General features: G+C 29.0%; 1 protein-coding gene across 1 annotated transcript; it reads left to right on the top strand.

The window, feature by feature from the left end:
* The first annotated feature begins 2,874 nt into the window (after positions 1-2,874).
* LOC128386928 (mucin-5AC-like) lies at positions 2,875-20,514 on the top strand. Its single transcript, XM_053346041.1, has 4 exons — positions 2,875-3,776; positions 15,839-16,628; positions 16,697-18,351; positions 18,413-20,514. The coding sequence occupies exons 1-4, from the start codon at positions 3,675-3,677 to the stop codon at positions 19,181-19,183; spliced, it is 3,318 nt and encodes a 1,105-aa protein (XP_053202016.1). The 5' UTR covers positions 2,875-3,674; the 3' UTR covers positions 19,184-20,514.
* The last annotated feature ends 2,147 nt before the right edge of the window (positions 20,515-22,661 follow it).

Here is a 22,661-nt window from a genome sequence, read left to right on the forward strand (position 1 = left end):
CACCTACTTTGTATTTACTTTTCAATTGAGTTCATTATTATCATAACTTTTGGAATCAAAATTATAAAAATCAACTAAACATAATTTTCTAATTTAATTGTTTGTAGTTATCAATAGTAATCAAATGAAATAGTTGATAATCAATGACAATAATTCAAAATTACAATCAAATTAATCAATGAGAAAATATTATTAACAATTAAACATTAATAACTTTTATTAACCGAATGAGTTGGAACAATTTGTTAATCATAATCAGTGTTTTCTATTGTCTTTTGATTATAATCAACTTTCCGTGCGTATATTTGATAAGAGAGAGAGAGAGAGAGAGATTCGAAAATTCGTAAAAAGTCATTAGAACTTTTCTTTTTCTCTCTCATTGTTCTAACAAGTTCGACGGAAAAGTTTTCGCTATTACCTATTGACATGCACATGTTAATTCATTGGTGGAAGAAAAAAAGTTTTCTCATCAATCTTCAGGTCATCATCTCTTTTATGATGATCATTGACCATTAGAATCGTTGGTCAGTGTATTTCATTAGCTTCCTTGATTCCAATCAGTTGATTATAATAACAAAATGATAACAATAATATTCAAATTGTTTTCTTTGTCTCTCTAATTGTTGATTGTAAAGCAATCAAACAAGTTAACAATCTGTCTCTTTACTAGTTAATTTATTCATTTCAAACAATTTAGTTAAAAATCAGAATGATTTAGATTCTTGAAAAGATTAACGGATCAAGATTAAAATCTCATCTTCTTTTTCACAATCTCAACTGATTTTTAACTCATAACAATTAACTAAACATTAGTTTGATTAAATTATAATCAATTTTATTGGTTATCAATTAATATCATTATGATGATGACCAAACCAAATTAACCTTTTCAAATTTGATTTAATTGTTTTAATCCTGAAAATTGTTAATCCTTTTAGGTTGAGTTAATTCAATTGTTTTGTTTGCTAATCATTGATCTTGTTGTTGTTAATCAACTTTGTTGACAACAATTTGTTTCTACAATCAGTTTAATTGTTCATCTAATCAATTAAACTGATTTTGATTACAATCAAATTCCGGGGTAATAAAAAAGCTTTCAAGTCCAAATCTCCATTGATTTAAATTGTTATCATCAATCTATTAGATGATTTAAACTGATTAGATTAAATTAATTTTCTTGACAATCAAAATTTCACTTCAATTGTTAATTAGATGATTAATACTTTTATTAATCCGAAAACCTTGATCTCCAATTATTATTATGGGAAATTAAATTGTTATCATTAATAATTAACATTTCCGTTTTTTCATTTTCATTATTAATCATTATCAACAACAATCAATAAGTTTTAATCCAGTTATAGGTTTACCTGATTAAATTGTTTTGATTGATGATATGATAATGATTAAAACAATTGATTTAATCACATGGTTCACCTTTAAAAACTTATTGTCAATTAATTGTGATCAATTGACATTGACAATTAACTTTTTCAATGATTGATCATCATTAATATTATTCAGTTGATTTACTTTTACTTTCAAACAATTAACATTATTAATTGGGTTAAATTGTTCACATTAAACACAATCAATAATATACAACAATTAACCCTTAACAGAAAAGGTTAAATTGATTGTTATTGTCTTTGATTAATCAATAGTGAATCAATAATTAATTTTAATTGTTATGAATTTTAAATAATATTTAATCATCAATTTAATCACTAATCAGATCATTTGAATTACAATTAGATTAATGAAAACATTTACATAACAACTTATGATTAGTTTATTGTTTAATTGTCCTTTTATTACAAGTCCAATAAAATGTGATATTAGTTAACAACACAATTAAAATTAATCCAGTTGAATAGTTAATATTATGAGAAAATAATCAATCAGTGAAAAAATATAACTCAAGTGATTAAATTTTCCCGAAAACAATTAAAGATTGACCATTGGTCAGTCTAATCAATTATCTAATTGAATATTAACCTTGACCAGAGAAACCATTTGATAGACTTAATTACGATCACAATTAACCACAATCAAACCTTGACAATGAAAAGGACAACAATCAAATTGAAGAGAGCAACAAGTAATCACAATTAAACTGTTAATTATTACAAGAGTCACAATTGACAGTCAATGTTGATTAACTGTAGTTGTAATTAGAAAGATATAACTTTAATTACTCACAACCAAATCTCAATACGGGTTGATAATAATTTCCCCAAATAATTAACAATTATTATTAATTAAACTCAATGATCAGTAACAAGGTTTACGTTTTAATTGACAATTGTACTAAATGGTTTTTAATTGTGTGAGACAAATTCTGACACAAAATTTGTCTCAACATCAATTGAAAGGTTAACACTGATCAAAATTCACCTAATCAAGTATTTAAAGTCAACCTTAATCATTTAAATCTAATCGGGATTAGATTAGCAGGTTGTCATAAGCCACGATATCAATAGATTAATAGGAAAAAAAGAAAACACAACAACAAGGATTAAAAAGAAAAAGAAAAAGTTAAAATCTTTTTTTCATTTTCTAGCAATTCTTTTACCGTTAACAGGTAAATTATATTATCTACTCTCTCTCTCTCTCTCTCTCTCTCTCTCTCTCTCTCTCTCTCATCTCTTATTGTATATTCATTTCACTCTTTATCCTGTTTATCATCATCAATCGAAATCCCTCCTAGCCAACAACATCCTTTTCTATCATAATCTTCATCTTCATTGTTGTTATACAATAATCTTTTTCCTTCCTCTCCCCATCTCCTCTTTACCTCTCTCTCTCCCTCTCTCTCTCTCTCTCATCTACTTTCTCATCTTCTCATGTCATCTTCCCCTTTCTCTTTCTTTCTTTCTCATCCTTTCCCTTTCATCTTTTACTCTCTTTCTTTCCGTTAGAAGGTAACGAATTTCGAGTAACAAGTTAACCTTATCCTGGTCACTTTCTATCAGGACACAACCATTGGGCGTATTTCCTCTTTCTCTTCTTACTTTTCTCTCTCTCTCACTTTCTTTCTTCTCTTTCTCTTTATCATGATGATGATGATACAACGAAGTAACTTTATTGCAACGAAAAAGTTTTTACTTCGATATAATAACAGCCTAAGTCTCGAAACATTAACCATTTGAAGTTTACTCATTGTTGACGTTAGAACTCATCCCGTTAGTTTTGTCCATTAGTCTCATCACATTCACTCATTCATCATTATCATCATTAACTGGACAACAGCAACTTTGGTCAGTTTATTATTATTATTGTGCCGTTAATGTTAAATTGCCATTTGATGTTACAGTTATAATCGAGATCATCAACAACGACAACAATAAGGAAGAAGAAAAAACTTTTTTAAAACTTTTCTCTTTTTTTTTTCTCTCTTTCTCCAAAATATATTCGATGATCATTACTATCAATAGATCAAAGACTGTGGGGGTGTAAAGAAAGACAGATCAAAAACGTTCAAGTTCGAGCGTTGGACTAACGTTTTTCGAAGATTTTCTAGAAAATTTCGAATAGTAAACAAAATTCGAAGTGAATTCTCGTTCAGTGACAGATTGGCCGTTCGAATTGGATTCTGTTCTAATTTTCTTCTTTCTCTTTTTATTGAACAATTTTCAACTTCCGTTGCCAAACAATCAACTTAATTATCGACAATGTTTCCGGTTAAAGTTGTGATACCAATAATTGTTATCATTACTCAATTAGATTTAATTCAATCAAAAGATGAATCAATTTTATCAAAATTTGGCTTAGCGGTAAGTTGATTAAACTTTAATTTCTTTCAACACAATTAACTATTATCAATATATTTTATTAATCTGAATAAGTTTGAATATCAACAATCAATATTGTCCATCAATGTGTTGATTACTATTAATTGTTAGGTTCAATTTACCTTATTGATTGTTTGATATACACATGAATTTACAATTAACTTGAATTAAATTACTGGATTTTGATTGATAAAAAAAATTTTTGGTCAAACAATTTAATCACAATTGTGGTTTAGAAATTTTCACTAAATTAAAGTTTCAATTGTTGATCATTATTAATTCATTGATTAGGTTAAATTGTCTATTGATGATAGTTAGTTACGCTTCATTTGATTTGTTAATCACAGTTAGTTGACCTTTAATTGTTGTACTTAAGGACAATATTGATTTGTTAATCAAAAATCAATGGTAATGATTTTGATATTGTCACGTATTTGTCTAATTGTTTCATGGTTTTAATTGTCAATTGTTAATTGTTAATCCGTTGAATCTATTGTTTTGTTTTCCTTCCGGCAAAATGATCACTTAATTCAATTCATTCCCGATTAACAATTAGATTTCAATGTGAGAATCTTAATTAGTATTAAATTTAAATCTCTAAAAACAAACAATTAACATGTTGTCTCTTTGATTGTTTAACTAATTGTTTGGGATCGAGGGGTTTATTAAGACTAACAGAAAGGTAGTTAACTTAATTAGTCTTGACAATCATAATTAATTTAGATACGAACATGATATTTACACTCACTGGATTAACAAAAGAAATTAACAATTACGGTAACAATTAACTTGAACCTTTCCTTAAGTTCAAAGTTAAATTGAGATTAAAATAATGACAATTAACAAGATTAACATTATTTTTAGTGTTTAACTTTTAATTGTAACGTGACAATTAGCATCACATCTTAACAATCATAACTGGATTTAAATTATTGATGAGCAAACAATTTAGTTTACCAAAACTTCATCAATTAATTGTAACTATGACCCAAGTTTAAGTTTGATTAGTATTAATATAAGAAACTGATTAACCAATTGGATTTAATTTCTTTTGTTTTTGATTAATTTTTCTGTGTATTGATTATCGTTAATCTGATTATATTAGCTAATCATTTCTCTTAATCAGTGTTAACAATCAGTTCCAGGTATTAATTTAATAGGATTAACGTTAATGTTTTGTTTCAATGTAGTTAATGTTAATCATTTGATTGATGATTAGCCTGTTGATTGTTAATAAATTGTTTTAAACGGTTGTCTTTTTAAATTGTTGATTGTTGTTAACCAACGGTGAGGTTAATTAGTTAATCTGTCGGCGTTAAATGATTTAAAACATTATAATCATTTAGTAAAACAATCAATCAAAAGTGAAAAAGTTTCATCATCACCTTCCGATCAATAGATTAATCTAATAATCACAATTGACAATTTAATCCAATCTAATTAATCGGAAAATTATCTGATTGTGCCAACAATTAGTGTATATGATAATAATTATCATGATGAAAATCATGCAAACTGATTGATTGTTTTACCAAAATGAATATGAATTAATTTAATTTACTCATATACAATCAATTGATTAGAAGACAAAAGTGAATTAAATTGATTAATTAGATAAACAATTAACTTCCTTGAGCAACTGAATTGATTAATTTTCTAATTGAATGAAATATTATGACAAAAAACTACCGTAAATGTATTATTAGGATTAAAAGAGGATTAAAATTTGCATATGAATTAAATTTAGATGTAAATTCATAATGATAACGGTTAATTGTGAATTATATCCTTGATTTGAATATATTAATTATCTCAATTGATCGTAAAGTTTTAATTGTAATCTACAATTGAACCACAATTGAACAAATTGTTTCTACCCTGAAGTTTAACATATTAATCTGATAAAACAAACTATTGTCTTAATCTCAATGATATCAGTTAATCATAATTATTAGTATGATGATGATGATGATGATGAAGATGGTTAGTTAATTGTGAACAAAAGTTACTCTCATTTTAATCATTCTCATTAATCTCGATTAGGAATTAGCTAACGAACTAAAGGAAAGAACAAAGTTTTTTCGTTCTAACGAATTCCAAGTAGATGAAATTCTAAAGTTCTATTCATCATCATCATGGTTGTAACCCTGTAATTAACCTTCCTCATCCTCATCATCATCATCACCGTTATCATTTTCAATCTTCATCTCATCAATTACAATCGGAAAAGCTAAATAAAACAACAGAATCAAAAGATAACTCAATTGATAAACAATCAAAACAATCAACACTTGAATCACTATTATTGTGTAAATACATATGATTAGGATTCAATGAAAACTTTTGATTGTTATTAATAATCATAATTGAAATGAATCAACAATTTACTTGAACAATTTTTCATTGTTATGGATATATAACATTACAATTAGTAAATTGTTATCACAATTTATCAACGGATAAAGTTAGATTATGATGGAAACGTGAGTTCTTACCTGGGTATTATTATAATCATATAAATTTGAATCATTTAAATTGATTATAACACAATTAGTGAAAGAGAGAGAGAGAGAGAGAGAGAGAGAGAGAGAGATTAATAAATTGTTCTTGTATCATAATTGTGATTAAAAGTAAATAGTAGCTGTTAAATCAGTGAGATGTTTATTATTATTTAAAATAAACAATTCGCGAGAAAAATGAAAAAGTTTCAACAGGTAGAAATAACTTTAAATCCATTGTCCAGCAAATGACCGGATCTATTAAATTATAATCGTAATCATCATCATGATAGATAAGTGAATCTAAGGGTCAGTGAGGTAAATTAATATTATATTTGAGAAAGTGAAATGATAAAGATGATTATGATGATAATATTATAGTTGGAACGTGTTTTCGTTGCAACGAAAATTTTAATTTTCTGTCACTTTTTTTTACTTTTGCGCTACTTGAAGTAGAAGATGGTAAACAAAGATGATAATGATGATAAGAATGATAAATAAGGGCTTTTAACTGGTCAGTTTCATGCTGGTCAGTTCGTGGCTACCCGTTGCTTTTCTTGGGCTTGACCAGCTAATTAACCGCCAACGAGCCTACGATATGAGGCTTAGGATTCTGAGAAAAGAAAAACTTTTTTTTTTAATTTTTTTTTTTCGTTCGTCATAATAATTATACTTTTCCTCTATTATTTTTAACATTATTGTTGATATTAATAAACTAATTGTGATGAGGTGTAAGTGTTTAACTGTTAATTGTTTGGGTTATATTCAAGTTTAAAAGTGAAAACAATTTGTTTAATTGACAACAATTAGAGTTACAATTAAGCTTTCATGTTGACATTTTGTAGTTGATTTGATATTTTTATCATTTCACTTTTGGTTTGATCAAAAGTTACAATTAGAATCATCATCATCTTAATTACAATCAATTGATTTAGTTTGCTTTTCTTGTGACAATTTAATTGAATCTCTAAATTGATTAGGTTAACAATTAAGTTTCAAATTGTGCTGATCCATTGGTAGGAGGACATTGTCCTTGGATGTTAATCACAATTAAAGATACTGATTAACTTTGTTCACCACTAATTCAATATTAAGGGTTAATTGTTAACACTATTAACATGATTAACCATGCATTCATATGGTTAATTAACTATTGTTTTAATGATGATTATGATTTAAGAAGCGCTGACTAATCAGTTAATTGTTTAAACAATTAAATTAAATATTAGCTACTTAATCATTTTGGATTATGACTTTGCAAGTTAAATCAGTAAGTTAATTGTTTCAATAAGTTTATTCATCATCATTTAATTATCTTAATTTATGTTGATTGATTGTAATTGTGATTCTTTGGAAACAATTGACTAAATTAGAAACAATTTAAATAACAATTAACTTTTTCATCATTCACAATAATTACATAACTTATTAAAAGCTAATTAAAAAACTATTTCAAGAGTGAACTATATAACTGAATTAATTGATTATGATAGCAATCAATTTAATCAAATTCATTTAGATAAATTAATCAGAATCAGTTGAATTTATTAAATTAACCAACTAATTAGCTTTCAAAACTTTACAATCAAATCTAATTGTAATAGTCATTCAATTATCATACACCTTGAACTTGATCATTTATCAAGTTAATAATACAGACAATTAGTTAATTATCATAACAGTTTAATTCACTAATCAAACATTAACTATAAATTTAAATGATAATCAAGTAATTGTAACAATCAGAAATTAGCATTAAATTGTTTTAAATGAATTAAATTTGATTAACTCAGTTGGTGTTCAGGTCAAATCAGTTGTTTTCAAATCATCATTAAATGGCTGCTGATTTTAATTGTAACAATTAAGAAACCATCAAACCATCAGAGTGATTTAGTAATTGTTGTTGTTGTTGTTTAAAAGTGCAATGATAATGATTAGACAATCAAAAACAGAGACAATTCAAACAATCAGTAAACAATCAAATTGAATTGTTCAATTAAATAAACTTTTCTAATGATGATATGAAATTTAAGTTAATCATCTTAATCCAACGATTATTTAATTCAGTTTAAATCAGTCAGAAAGTTAATCATAATCAGTTGATTTCATTTCCTTGTGACAAAACTTTTTACTCAAGAAAAACTTTTAATCACAACAATTAACATACAATTAGATTTGATGATCATGTTAATCAACATCGATTCCCAAACATTATCACCTTAATAATATTTAATTCAATTCAGGAAGGACAATTTAGTTAATAATGATGATCAACTTGTAATTAGTTAATATCATTTGTTTTTGTTTAATTTTTTCCTAATTAATTTTAATCATGATTAACTTTCTGGTTAATCAGTTGAACCGTTTCCATGGGAACAAATTGTTCACTCTCATTGTCCCTTAATCTTAAGCTTTGATTATTATTAAATTGTAGTTTAAATGATAAACTGGAGTAAAATAGTAAATAATTAATTAATCATACCAACAATCAACTTAATCAAAATGAGTTATAAATACCCGATAACAGTGGTAATCACAATTAAACATGTAAATTGTTGATGTGAAAACAAAATTAACATTTCTCATCAACACTGATTATAAACAATTAACAACAATAAGATTAATTTAAACACAATCAAGTTTATCGTAATCGCTAAATTTATTTCACAATCAAAGGTTATTAAATAATCCAACTGCTAGGGATAATCACAAGTAAACTAATCATCTTAATCCTTAACAATTAAACCACAAAACCAATAAAATCGTATCCCAATAGTTAATTGTAACAATTAACTAATCCTCAGCAAAGTTAACAACCTCTATGGATGAAATAAATTTTCTGAAACAATTAGCAGATTAAATTTCACATTTAAATCAAATAATAATAATTGATTGCTGAGTGTTGATTAATAAGGAAAACCACACATGATGATCATCATGTCTTAATGGTCAGTTGGCTTAGTGTGTGTCCAGTTTATGAACATGATAATAGTTTTGTCACCTTTAGACCAATAAAATGATGAAGAAAAAAATGATAATGATAATGTGGAGGGTCAATAGTAGCCAGAACTTTTTTTTCTTCTCAAATCTAATTAGCTGATTTAGTTTACGTTCATTCAGTTGATCAGTAGATAATCTTGAAGTGTGTATGAAATAATGATTAAGGAGAAGAGAGAGAGAGGAAAAAAGTTCTAAGTTCGTTCTAAGAAACTTTTGTGCTTGTATTGTGTTCGAGAAGAAGCAAAAAAATAAGAGCAAAAGATGAGATAATGGACATTAACATATACCTAAGATGTAACGACAACAACATAACATGATGATAATGATAATGATGATGATGAAAGTCCATTGAGGCCAATTAAGTTTCGTGTTGTGTGTGTGAAAGTAAAGGAAATGCGACCTCTTTAAGTTACATCTTTTTCACTTTCTCTTTCTTTTCGTCCATATCTCATCATTATCATCCTTTTACTCTCTCTCTCTCTCTCTCTCCTCCATCTCTCTCTCTTTTCGATAGTGGCATTGGTATAATATTGTTGTTCGTTACTTCGTTTAAAAGGTTTCGTTTTTTGTTGTCCTTTTGTCCAAAGAACGAACCAAGAAAGAGAGAGAGAGAGAGAAACTTTATTTTTCACTTTCTTCCTTTCGGCGAAATGACTTTTGCACTTTGATAACCTAAATTGTTGGCTAACAATCAACAACAATACAACAACATTTATCTTAATTAACGTTCTTATGTTACAATATGATATTCAACTATTACTAGTAAGTGAAATTTAGAGTTTAATTCGTTGATTGCGATGTTAATACCTTTCGATTTTCGATTTTCATTGTTCGAAAAAAAACTTTTCTCTCTCTCTCTCTCTCCATTCTCTGTAAATCGATCCATCGAACTTGTTGTTAGAACTTTTTTTTTATTTTCTTCGTCTTTCCTTTAAAACTCATTGTAGCTCGAGCTCTTCTTGACCTAATCTGATACTTTCATATCGATATGATCTCGATGATGAGACTGATTGTTAACAATTAATAATGATATTTTCAAGGTTCCATTAGGATTTACTAATCACTTTTAAATAATCAGCTTGTTCCGGGTTATTATTAATATTATCATGATTATTTTTATTGTTAAATCCAATTGAATTAGTTGATTGTTTGTCAAGCCAAACAATATATTGTTGATGATGATTATTAGACTTTAATAACAAGAATCATCTTTATCATTGTTTTTTTAATTGTTATCACTTCATTAAAAGTTTGTGATCTTTTAATGATTACGATTAAAGTTTTTGATTAGAGAAATTAAATTCTCAATGACATTAAATGAATGATAATTAACTTTAACAATTAATATTAATCAACCAAGAGGATCCAGAAAACATGACAAACAGAAAAGGTCAACGTGATTAGTTAATTGTAACAATTAACTAATCATTAAATTTATAATATTTACTTTTTGGTTCTACTTGTTCATTGTTATAAGTTGACAAATTAACAAGATTAACTAATTGTTAATCAAATGATGGCATCTATTTTGAACTTGTAACAATCAAATTAAATTGTCATGAGATATAATCAAATCATGATATGTATTAATCATTAAAATATTACGTTAATTGTTATAATTTAAATTGTTTAATGTCAACAGAAACTTTGATTGTAAAGTTATTTAAGTTATCATGTTAATTGTAGTTGAAACAATCTGATTGATTGTTGATCAAATTAAATCTATTTTTTGTTGATTCCAATTCTTAGTTTATATTATTTATCAATTGGATGATTTAATTAATCGTCATTAACAGGAAAGAGTTGATTAATTTGATTGATATCAATTTGATTGCTTCAATACCATTTAAGCTCAACAATTAGCTGATAATTAAATATGATACAGTTAATTGTGTGAAAACTGTTTCCTTGATAATTAACTAATGATGATGATCAACTTCCTGTCCTAAATTAAATCTCTCAACAATTTAAACCAAACTGAATTAAAAAGTTTCAATCAACTTTCTGTATACACTATGATTTTAATCATCAACAATTAACAACCAAACATAGTAATTGAATTAATCCTTTAGTTTAATTTGGTTGATTAATTGTACCTTTTTTTTATTTAGGAATCACAATTAACCAAGTCTCTTGATTGAGTGAGACTATTATTAGTTAATTGTTATGGTTTATCATTGACAATTTATCCTTGTAACAATTCACAGTTGATTAAGTTGTGAACAATTTACTTAATTGTCAAAAAATTGAATTAACAACCAGCATTAATAATTTTTTTTTACTAATTGATTAGTTAGTGTGAGAAATTAATTCAGTTTTTGATTATTGTGATTACGATTTGACCAATTGATTTTGACCTTTAATCATATTGATCAAGGTTAATTGTGATGATAATTTAGTTATGTACTTTGTTGAATTGAGTAAAACAATAACAATCAGCTAATTTGTTCCGGTTTGATTGTAATCAATAATTGAAGTTAATCCAGTTCATCTTGATCACTTTTTATATTAACTTATTAGATTAACTAATTGATTATATTGACCATCAAACAATTTAATCAATTGTTGTTACTGGTTAATTTACTTTGATTAAATATCCTCCAAACCAATAAGTTAAGTGAGAAAGTTAATCAACTAATTAATTGTAACAATTGAATGGAATTGAATTGATTGATCAAACAATTAAACGACCAATAATTAAAATCCTTTGACAGTTAAATCAAATTTCAAAGTGAAGTTAAAGTTTCACAATCAACATTATAATATAAATTGTACTCTTATGATACTAACAATTTAACCACAATTAAAATTTCCCACTAAATTTATACCATTGATTAAGTCCAATAACAATTATCACTTGATTGCTAATGATTAACTTTGATAATTACAGGTAAGCCCAACAATTTATTTCCATGAATCAATTTCATATCCAAATAATATGACCATTAATAGATAATCAATATTAGAGTAACAATTTAGATATTCAATTGACTATTAATAGATTGGGTTGGGTTCGAGTTGATTAACTTTTTCAATCCAATCTAATTGTTGAAGTTAATCTTATTCGAGATGAAAAAAGTTCTAAGTTTGAAATTTCATCGAATTTGTATTTCTTTGTATTCCCATTTCGAGCCTCATGATCTCGTTCAAGGGGCGAGAGTGAAAAAAAGGTCAGAATTAAGGTCGAAACTTTTTGATTCCGATGATTTCTAATTCGATTGTTGTGATTTATGTTAATCGCGATTACGATTATGGTGAATGTTTAATTTTCCGTCTTGTTGTTGTTAATTGTTACGGTTAATTTTTGGAATTTAAAAGTTAATTGTCAATTAGGTTATTAAGAGGTCAGTCAAGTTTTTGTTTTATGTTTATTTTAATTGTTGACAATTTAATGATTCGAAACAATTAAAAGTAACAAAAGTTTTTTTTTAATTTTCTCCACAAATCAAGTTAATTATAAATTCAAATGTTTTCAGGTAAATGGATTAAATTAAAAGTCCAAGTAATGGTCAAGAATTGAAGATGACCAAATAGAAATGCTGTCAATGTGTAATCAAGGTTGATTGTTGAATATCGTGTATGGTTAATTGTTACCATTTCTCTTCAACAATCAAATCTGATTCATGTTTAATAACCTAATTCATTGTGATAATAATTAACTGATGATGATTGGAAGAGGAAAATTACTCAATCTCTTTGTATTAATCAACAGTCAATCAAATTGTGTTAACAATCAAATGAAATCCAAATGAAAACTGATTAATTACAATTATAATTTGAAGATGGTGATTTATTATTATAGTTTATCCTTTAATTGTTATTGTATAATACAACAATTAAACATGTAAAAACAATGAAGGATTAACCCTTGAGGATTATGATTAAGGTTGATGATTAAGCCTTAGATTGTTAATTTAAAGTGAGAGTGTAAAATGTTAATCACGAATCAAGTTGATGATCAATTTAAAACTGGAACAATCAACAATACCAAACAATTAACGACAATTAACAGATCATCATAATCATCGTGATCAACATTTGACTATTTTAATTTCAAGTTTAACGCCTTTCGGATGATCATTAGTTAACCAAAACAATCAACAATCAACAGCAACAATCAACATGATGAAAATAATAATAATAAATTTCGTGATCAAATCAACAGGTTAACATTGTTTTCCTAATGATGACCAATGTCAAGGTTAGTTAATTGTTGCTGTTTAGTTAATTATAATCATTGATTGAGAAACAAAAAAAACTACTTACCAAATCAACTTATTACAAGTTAATTCATTAATAGTTTTCAATACCAATTAACTGTTAATTTAATAGTTTTTTGTGATCAGTTTTAATTGTAACTGTTGAATGTCATTTAATTGTGATGGTGTCAAGTTTGTGAAAAGTTTTCTCATTGTGTTGGTTACATTGAATCAATGAGAATCAATTGTTTAAATTAAATTGTTATGGTTAAAGTAACAATTAACATGTTCAAACATACACACACAATATTCACACCAATTGATTAACAACAATGATTAGTTAATTGTCAACAATTAATAATGATTAAGGTTAAGGTGATGAAGAAACCAGTAAATTTGATTACCTTGTTTCATAATCTAAATTGTTTAATCATCTGATAGAAATTAACAATTAACTAAATATATTATCAATTTATATATTAATTGATTGTAATCAAAAATAAGATAATCAAGTTAACATTAACTAAATTAACTAAAAGTGTTAATTGTTATCAAAGTTATTTCAGTAAAATTGATTGAATCAATTAAAAGCAATTTGAACAATTAACGGTGAAAAAAAAATTTGTGGAAAACAATTAACATTTGATTTATCATTTTCCTTATGGTCAGTTTGAGACAATTGACCATTAGGGTTATTTAGCTTGAGGCAATGATTTCTAATGATAAGTAACATGTCATTACGATGATGATACAAGTTATCAATTAAATTGTTGTTGTGATGATTAAGATGATTAAGATGAAGAAGGTAAATTAGTGAAAGTCAATTGTTACCTGGAAACGGAACAAATTGTTGACAATCAACAAAAAGAAAGGGAAAAAGAAAGACAATCAAATTGAGTGGGAGGAGGTGGGGATGTTGTATGTTATCATGATGGTGGAAATTAATTGTCATTAAATTGTTTCATTCACAATTTTAATCATTAACATCTTCATGTGTGTTGAATTTACTTGATTATTGTAACATAAATTATCATCGTCACAATTAATAACAACATGATCCTCATCCCGATGATATAATTATTATGATGAAAGTGAAAGTTAAATTGTTCATCTTAATTGTTACCATTTCTTTGATTGTTTCATCTTGATTTTCATAACCATCTCATTATTATTATTAATCATTGACAATCAAATTGAATACTTAATCAATTTTATCACGTGTGAATAACGGTAAATATATTAATATGATAGAGAGACAATTAAACTAATTGTAATAATTAGTTTATATGGTTTAGTTGTTTTTTTTTGTTATTATGATTAATGATCAGCTGATTAAATTGTTAACAATTTAACGAGTTTAATATTAGGCTTAGGAAAACAATGGAAACAATTTAGTCTTTAATTGTAATGGTTGATCAAATCAATTTAATTACAGTTTGTTTGAAATTTTCATCAAACAATCAAAAGTTAAATTGTTAATTTGGAGCTAAATTGTTGTTACTATAATTAAATTGTTTAATTGTTATTCATCACTCTAACAGCATCATGATGATTATGCTGGTGATGAATTTATTTTGATTACAATCAATTTGTTCATTTAATTGTTAGGGTTATGGAGTTGATATTATTATTGTTATTTTGGTTGATTGTTATTAGTTTAATATTATGAAAATGTTTTTAATTGTCAGTTAAACTCATGCAAATATTAAATTAATCAAGATTAATTGTAAATCTAGTTGATCAAATGTGATGATGATCATCAAAGTTTAATTGTTGTTAACTAAAGTTTTTTATTTTCTGTTAATTGTTATACTGATTGTTTTCTGATTATCATTAATTTGAAACAACATTAAGAAAAATATAAACAAATCAGAACAATTAAACAATCAAATGATTAACTAATTTCCCATCGTTGCCGAAAAACAGTTAATTAATTTGTGTTAAAACAATTTAGTTAATCATGATTAGTAATGTAAGAAAAGTTGATTCCTTTCTCACGCAATTTAATTAAAAGATAAATTATTTGATCAATTAAATTGTTATCATAATATTTTCACTTGTTTATAAATGAAATTGTGGCAATTTAATTAACTTGATGATGATAATGATGATTAGTAAACAATCAAAAATTTACACACATTGAAACAATTTAATTGTTATTATTGATCGTTAGTAACAATTAATTTTACTCTGAGAAAATCAATCATCAAGTGTGAACAATATGTAATATTTTTAATCATAATTAAAACGTGATTAAATCACACAAAAGGTTGATTGTTGTTGGAAATTTAATTGTTTGATTTTAATTTCGAATTTTTTTTTTCTTTTCTCTTCTTTTGATGATTAGTGGGACTCGCTGATTCCAAGTGAATCTTATAATGCTGAGAATCGTTATATCCAACCAATTGAGCCGCTCGTTGATCCTGGTCATCGATCTGGACCTTCAATTGTCCACCACAATGGTCACTCTCATTGGGAACCTATGATTGTGCCCCAATCGACGCAAAATCGTAAAATATGGCAACCTTTTGCTTCCGCTTCGAGTTCAGGATCAGTTGTGAGCGGCGATCAAACGGAACAGGAAAAGGAAACTGTTGTTGACGAGAATAAAGGTGAGCCCAGTTCCGAAAATGTGGACAAACGTTGGCCTCTTATCGCTAAAGAGAATATTGAATCGGAAATTTTCCATGATGAATGGAGAACCGAGAAATCGCCGATCCTTGGATTGACCGGTCGTGGACCTGATTGGAGTAATGGTGAAGATCCATTCTCACGAATTGATAAATCGGTACCACAAATATCGACACCTATTTACCATCGGGACATTGAAGAGATTCGTAATGAACGGCAGACGGAAAATGGTTACGATAAGTCAGTTTCTCGAACAAGTAAAATCTCTTGGGATGATAAGGAAGAGTTCAGAGGTGAAGGTGGAAATGAGGGTAAACGAGTTGAACCAATTGTCGATGATCGTGAGTCCATCATTGTTGGAAGACCAGGTGAAGGTGACGATCAACCTGTTCGACCTCAATTCCAATCGGCTCGAATTCAAGTTCAACCTGAAATTGCTCCTCCAGCTTCCCTTTTACCACGAACTCCGTCGATTCCTCAACCACAAGGTCCACCATTTTCTCCTCCTTCTCCTCCACCACCTCCACCTCTACTTTTGCTCCTGCCCCTAGATCATCATCACCATCACCCCCTTCACAAGCACCAGTGACGATTAGACCATCATCCGTGACAGCCTCAGTTCGTAATGCTTTAGGTTTAAATACTGAGAAACCAAGTAAAAAGTACGTTTGGTTTGAAATGCCAAAGCCCAAGAAATCAGTCCGTTCACCTTCAGGTCGGTCTGATGTTACCACTACACAACCACCACGAGAATTTTTCACTGAAGATCAAACGGTTCCACCTTCACCAGGCCAAAAGTCGAGATTAGTTAAGGCGACAAAAGCACCTAAACAACAACAACCTAAAACTAGTAAACCCAAAGTGTCCAAATCCGTTTGGGGACTAAGAAAATCAGAAAGTCCAAAATCAGCTGATCAACTTGCACCTACATCGCTACCAATAGTAGCACCAAAAGTACCGATAACCCAACCAGAAATTACATCTACCCCAATAATCACTTCAACTCGAATTCCCTTCTGGGCTGAACTTGATTCATCAACGAAATCAAATGAAGATCTGATTCGAGAATGGGAAGTCGTCCCAACCACACCCGCTGTCACATCCAATACCAATGGTGCTCAAAGAGCCAAGAAAAACAATCTCAAAAAACGCAAAAGCGCAACATCAACAGCCGATGGTGTCACAACAACCAGTCAACCAATTTACTTCCCAACAACAACGACAACATCACCAACAACCACTGGTTCACCTTTACAGACATTCAATCCGTTCATTGAAACCCAACGACCCAAGGCCAATCCTGGAACCAAATCGAGCCGCAAGTCGAGTGCTAAAAAACAAAACGCTGCCTTAACCAATCCTAACGATGGAAACTTTAGATATGAGACTCGTATTGACCATGGATCTTCACCCTCTTCATCACCCTCACCAGCCCTTGGTACAAACGACCAGCGAAGTGGCCGATTACAAACCAAAGGTGGTTCGACGGGTAAGAAAAGTTCTAAATCAAGTCCATCGAACAAGAAGAGAGCAAACAAATCGAAGCAACAAACTTCAGTCTCATCTCCATCTTCATTTACATCTCTGTCACTTACCCAATTTGACCCAGTTTCGAATGGAAACAAATTCGATAAACTTATTCGACCAACAAATAGTCCATCTCTCGCCACCGTAACTGTGCCAACAACTGCCAAAAACTTTATTCCAATCACGACAACCTTTGCCTCGCCAACAACAACAACCAGATTCATCGCACCAACAACAACATCATCCTCATCCTCATCATCCTCATCATCATCATCATCTCAACAACCAACGACAACTGTACAGACAATGATAAAAACACCGACCTCCCCTGCGACAACATATCGATCACTGGGAACAACGAATCAGCCCATTAACACGGTCACTCCGACCTTTTCTTCTGACTTTGAAGAAGTAGCGATTCCCGTTGGTGCCGATAATGCAAAAGTACCTGGCGAAGGACTCAGTAAATCAGCCGCTCTAATCGCCGGACCAAACTCACGAAACGCAAATTTACAAACCAATATTCCAACCAGCCGAGGGAAAGAAATACAAAATGACCTGAAAGAAGTCCCATTAGAAGACATTTTACCCGGTATACCAAACCAAGATTATGGTACATTAAAGACTGTCCCAAAAACGGCCTTTAAATGTTCAGACCAACAATATCCCGGTTATTATGGAGACGTTGAGACCAAATGTCAAGTAAGTAGAAATATGGAATCGTAATAACAATTAACTAATCGACATCATTTCATTTGATTAGGTTTTCCATATTTGCCAATCCGATGGACGTCAAGACGATTTTATCTGTCCCATTGGTACCGTTTTCAATCAAATGTTTTTCGTCTGCGATTGGTGGAACAACTTCAAGTGCGAGGAAACACCAAATTACTATGAATTGAACGCAAATTTATACGATTACTCAAAAGAGCCCACAAATACTTCCGGAAACGCAAATACCAATAACGAAAAGGAAGTGGCCACAAACCGTTTCGGTGATAAAATGCCCTCAACTTCACCAAATGGAAAGTTAATCGTTGAAACAGAATCAAGTTCACCATCATCATCAACATCATCATCGTTATCATCATCAGCTGATGAACTTCCGAATACAAGTTCAGTTTATTTCGTTGACGATTACAACGAATCCACAAAAGGTTCAAAGTTATCGAATAAAAAATCGCCACAACGAACAAACCAAGACCAAGAAAATGTCTCAGCGGCCTTAGAACGGGAATCAGACCAACCAGCCGAAAGTGTGGAAACAACTCACGATAATGATAACAATCGTAGATCACAAAATAATAATGTCAATAGAAAATCAAATTCTGAGCGAAATGTAAATTCTGATGAAGTGGAATATTTTTTCAACGATGATTCCACCCAAAGGTCACCATCTTCCTCTTCCCTCTCTCTACAATCGCCATCATCATCATCATCCTCATCGTCGTCATCGTCATCATTATCATCTTTATCATCATCACCTAAATCATCATTTAATTTAGACGATCAATCAACACCAATTGATCTTTAAAAAAACATCAACAACTAACAATCAAAATCAATAGAAAACAATGTAAACAATCAATACAAATTACTTTTTTTTCTATTACGTCTTTTAATTAGAAACTGAATGTAATCACTAATTACAATCAATCGTGTTATCATCCTAATCAATTTAATTAACTAAATTTACTTGTATCACTTTTGATTGTAATGATTAACTTTCCTTTTCGTTGTTTTTTCTACATAAATTGTTAATTAATCATCAAGAGAATCATCAACAAGGTTAATCAATTCATTTTGTCAAATTATCTTTATCAATGTTTACAATTAAAAATCATTTTCTCTTTTCTTGTTAAATCATTACCTAGTTAATTAATTGTCCCAGAAAATATTCCAATCAAAACAATTAAAACTTTTCTTCAACTACTATTACGTTGATTTAAACACTAACACAGTTAGCTGATTAAATAGGAACAATTAATTAAGATGAGAATGTGTCACCTTAATCAACCAACATGATAAAGATGAAAGTTAATATTTGATTTAAATTTTCTGAAATAACATTGATGAACAATTAACGTTGTTAATTAGATTAATTGGTGTCAGTAAAAGTCAAGTAAACTCAGCTTGACAATATAACTGAATAACTTTTGGTATAAATAAAAGGGAGGACAATTGAATTTTCATCAACACTCAAAACCAATTTACCATCGAGTTAACATCGTAATTGTAATTGTAACAAGTGAAAAATTCAAAACTCAATTAAAATGAACAAATTAATCTTTACCTTTGTATTACTCTCATCGTTGGTATTGTTCAACGTTCAAGCTCAAGACAGTGGAGGTTCTGCTGTAGCATCAAGTAGTTCTGGTTCTTCCGCTGGTGGGGATCAAGCTCAAGCTGCCGCTGTTGCTGGTTCTTCCGCTGGAGGAGATCAAAATGGACCAGATTCAAAAGTTGACTCTGGTCCCTCTGAAGGAAGTCAAGGCGTCCCTTCCACCTTTCCAATGTCAGCCATGGGAACGCCTTCTACCACTGATGGGGCCAAACCTCCCATGGGTCCAGGTTTACCAGGTATGGGTGGTATGATGAATTCCATGCAAATGATAATGCCAAAAATGATGAAAGTGATGAATCAAATGATCAAATGTTGTATGGAGCTGATGAATACGCTTATGTCACCGATGTAATCAGTCAATGATAATTTGCGACCTACGAGTCAAAATTTAAGAAAAGAAGAAAATTGAATCTTGAAAACCTTAAAACTGTAAACCTATTTAATTTTACTCTGAATCGGTTGAAAATGATTTACAAATGAATCCATTCTCATGGTAAAAATAAAATAACTATTATCACAAATGATCGTTTCGACTTATTTATCGGTTGATTTTATCTGATTCAACTACAAATTCATGTTCAATTTAATAACACACTATCCACAACTACTACCGATTGAATGATTTAGTGAGAACTTCGAGCTGGTCAATCTAAAATAGCATTTGAGTCCACCAACGGAAATTTCGAACTTCGTTTTGAACGTTTTCTACTCACATCTTATTGTTCATGTAGATTTTTTTTTCTTTTTCCAAAGTTTAGAACTCAAAACAATAGATCAATAGAAACGTGATTTTCACATCATTCCTCAAAGAATCAATATTATCGTTTATCATAGATTTTTATATGGTAATGAAGACAAACGTATCGATTGGAATTACGATTATCTCTCAGCTCGTATCGATCAATTTAAGGTAAAGTTCTAAATGAAAGGAAAACTTTACAACTTCGATTTGAAGATTTGAAGGAAAAAAATTTGAAAGAAAATAAATCAATTTAAATGATTAATTTCTTTTAATTGTCGCTTGCAATTAATACAATGAGTTGATCAACAACTATAACGATCGTTCAGGTCAATTGTTACATTGCGATTGATTTTTCAGCTTCGATAACATGTTAAAAACTTTCTCAATCAGATTAGACATTAACTATTAATAGATACAATTTTCAATTCAAATCACTGATCTAATTAGTATAATTTTGATAATTCTATGATTATTATCAAGTTCACTTTAACAACGTCAACAATTTAATCACATCGATTGATGATTTAAATAAAGAAAATTTTACATCTGGTTAATCAAGTTACTCATTGTTTAGTTAACAATTAAAAATAAGGATTGACTATTAAAGATTCGTATTTAGTTATTCATTAATCGTGTTGACTTTTATTTGAAACCCTAAAAGTTAATTGTTTACATTGAATATCTAATGATCTAAAAGCTAGATTTATTTTCGCACTATTTTGAAGCTCTTATTAGGACTTGATCTTAAAAGGACTGCGACAACATATCGATCACTGGGAACAACGAATCAGCCCATTAACACGGTCACTCCGACCTTTTCTTCTGACTTTGAAGAAGTAGCGATTCCCGTTGGTGCCGATAATGCAAAAGTACCTGGTGAAGGACTCAGTAAATCAGCCGCTCTAATCGCCGGACCAAACTCACGAAATGCAAATTTACAAACCAATATTCCAACCACCCGAGGGAAAGAAATACAAAATGACCTGAAAGAAGTGCTATTAGAAGACATTTGACTATTCTATGGGTAGAAACCTATTCGGTGATGAAACGAACTGAACTAAATGGCAAGTTGGTTGTTGGAAAGACTTTTGTACAATTACAATGACTTGATTAAAACACTAACCAAATCAATTGCTTGAAAAATAAATTTGTAAAGTTTAGAATCCTAAACAATAGATCAATAGAAATGCGATTTTCTCATCATATTACTCAAGACCAATTTACATCGTAATTGTAATTGTAGCAAGTGAAAAATTAAAACTTTAACGTTAATCCAGCGATGTAATCAATTGTAAACTAACTTCTCAAATTCAATAAATTGGTGTACAACTAAATTGAATTAAAGTATCGTAACTATTTTCAGACTTAATTTTGTCCGTTTGAACTGTAAGAAAAAATCGATTTCAATTGTTGGAAAGATCAATCAATTTGATAAAATATTTCGCAAACGCAATTCAAAATTAAGCCAAAGTTCAGCCTTTTCTCTGAATGATTAAAATTCCCTTTAACATCTGATTAAATTGACGCAGAAACAATGAATTGATCACAATTAAAATAAGGCTAAACAATCAAAGAGTCATGTTTACTTATTCATTAGTTATATTGACTTTCATTTGGTTACTTTAAAGCTTAATTGTGATTAATTTATTTGCGCTCTGGAAGAAAACAATCAAATTAATAGTTAAATTGAGTTGAAAAATTGATTTTACTTTTTAAATTGTAATCGACAACAAATTAATACAATGATTAAGATGATGATGAAGATGAAGATGATAATCGGGATGAACAGAAAGGTATTGGAAGATCAGGTAAATTGGGAATCAGTGGAAATCAAAATTTATCAATAGAAAAAGAAAGTTAATTAATGATTGATCACAGATGAATTAATGAATCTACGTTAATTAACAGTTAATTTTCAGTTTAATT

Source organism: Panonychus citri, unplaced genomic scaffold (genome assembly GCF_014898815.1).
Source record: "Panonychus citri isolate SS breed McGregor unplaced genomic scaffold, ASM1489881v1 Contig00077, whole genome shotgun sequence".
NCBI lineage: Eukaryota > Metazoa > Arthropoda > Arachnida > Trombidiformes > Tetranychidae > Panonychus > Panonychus citri.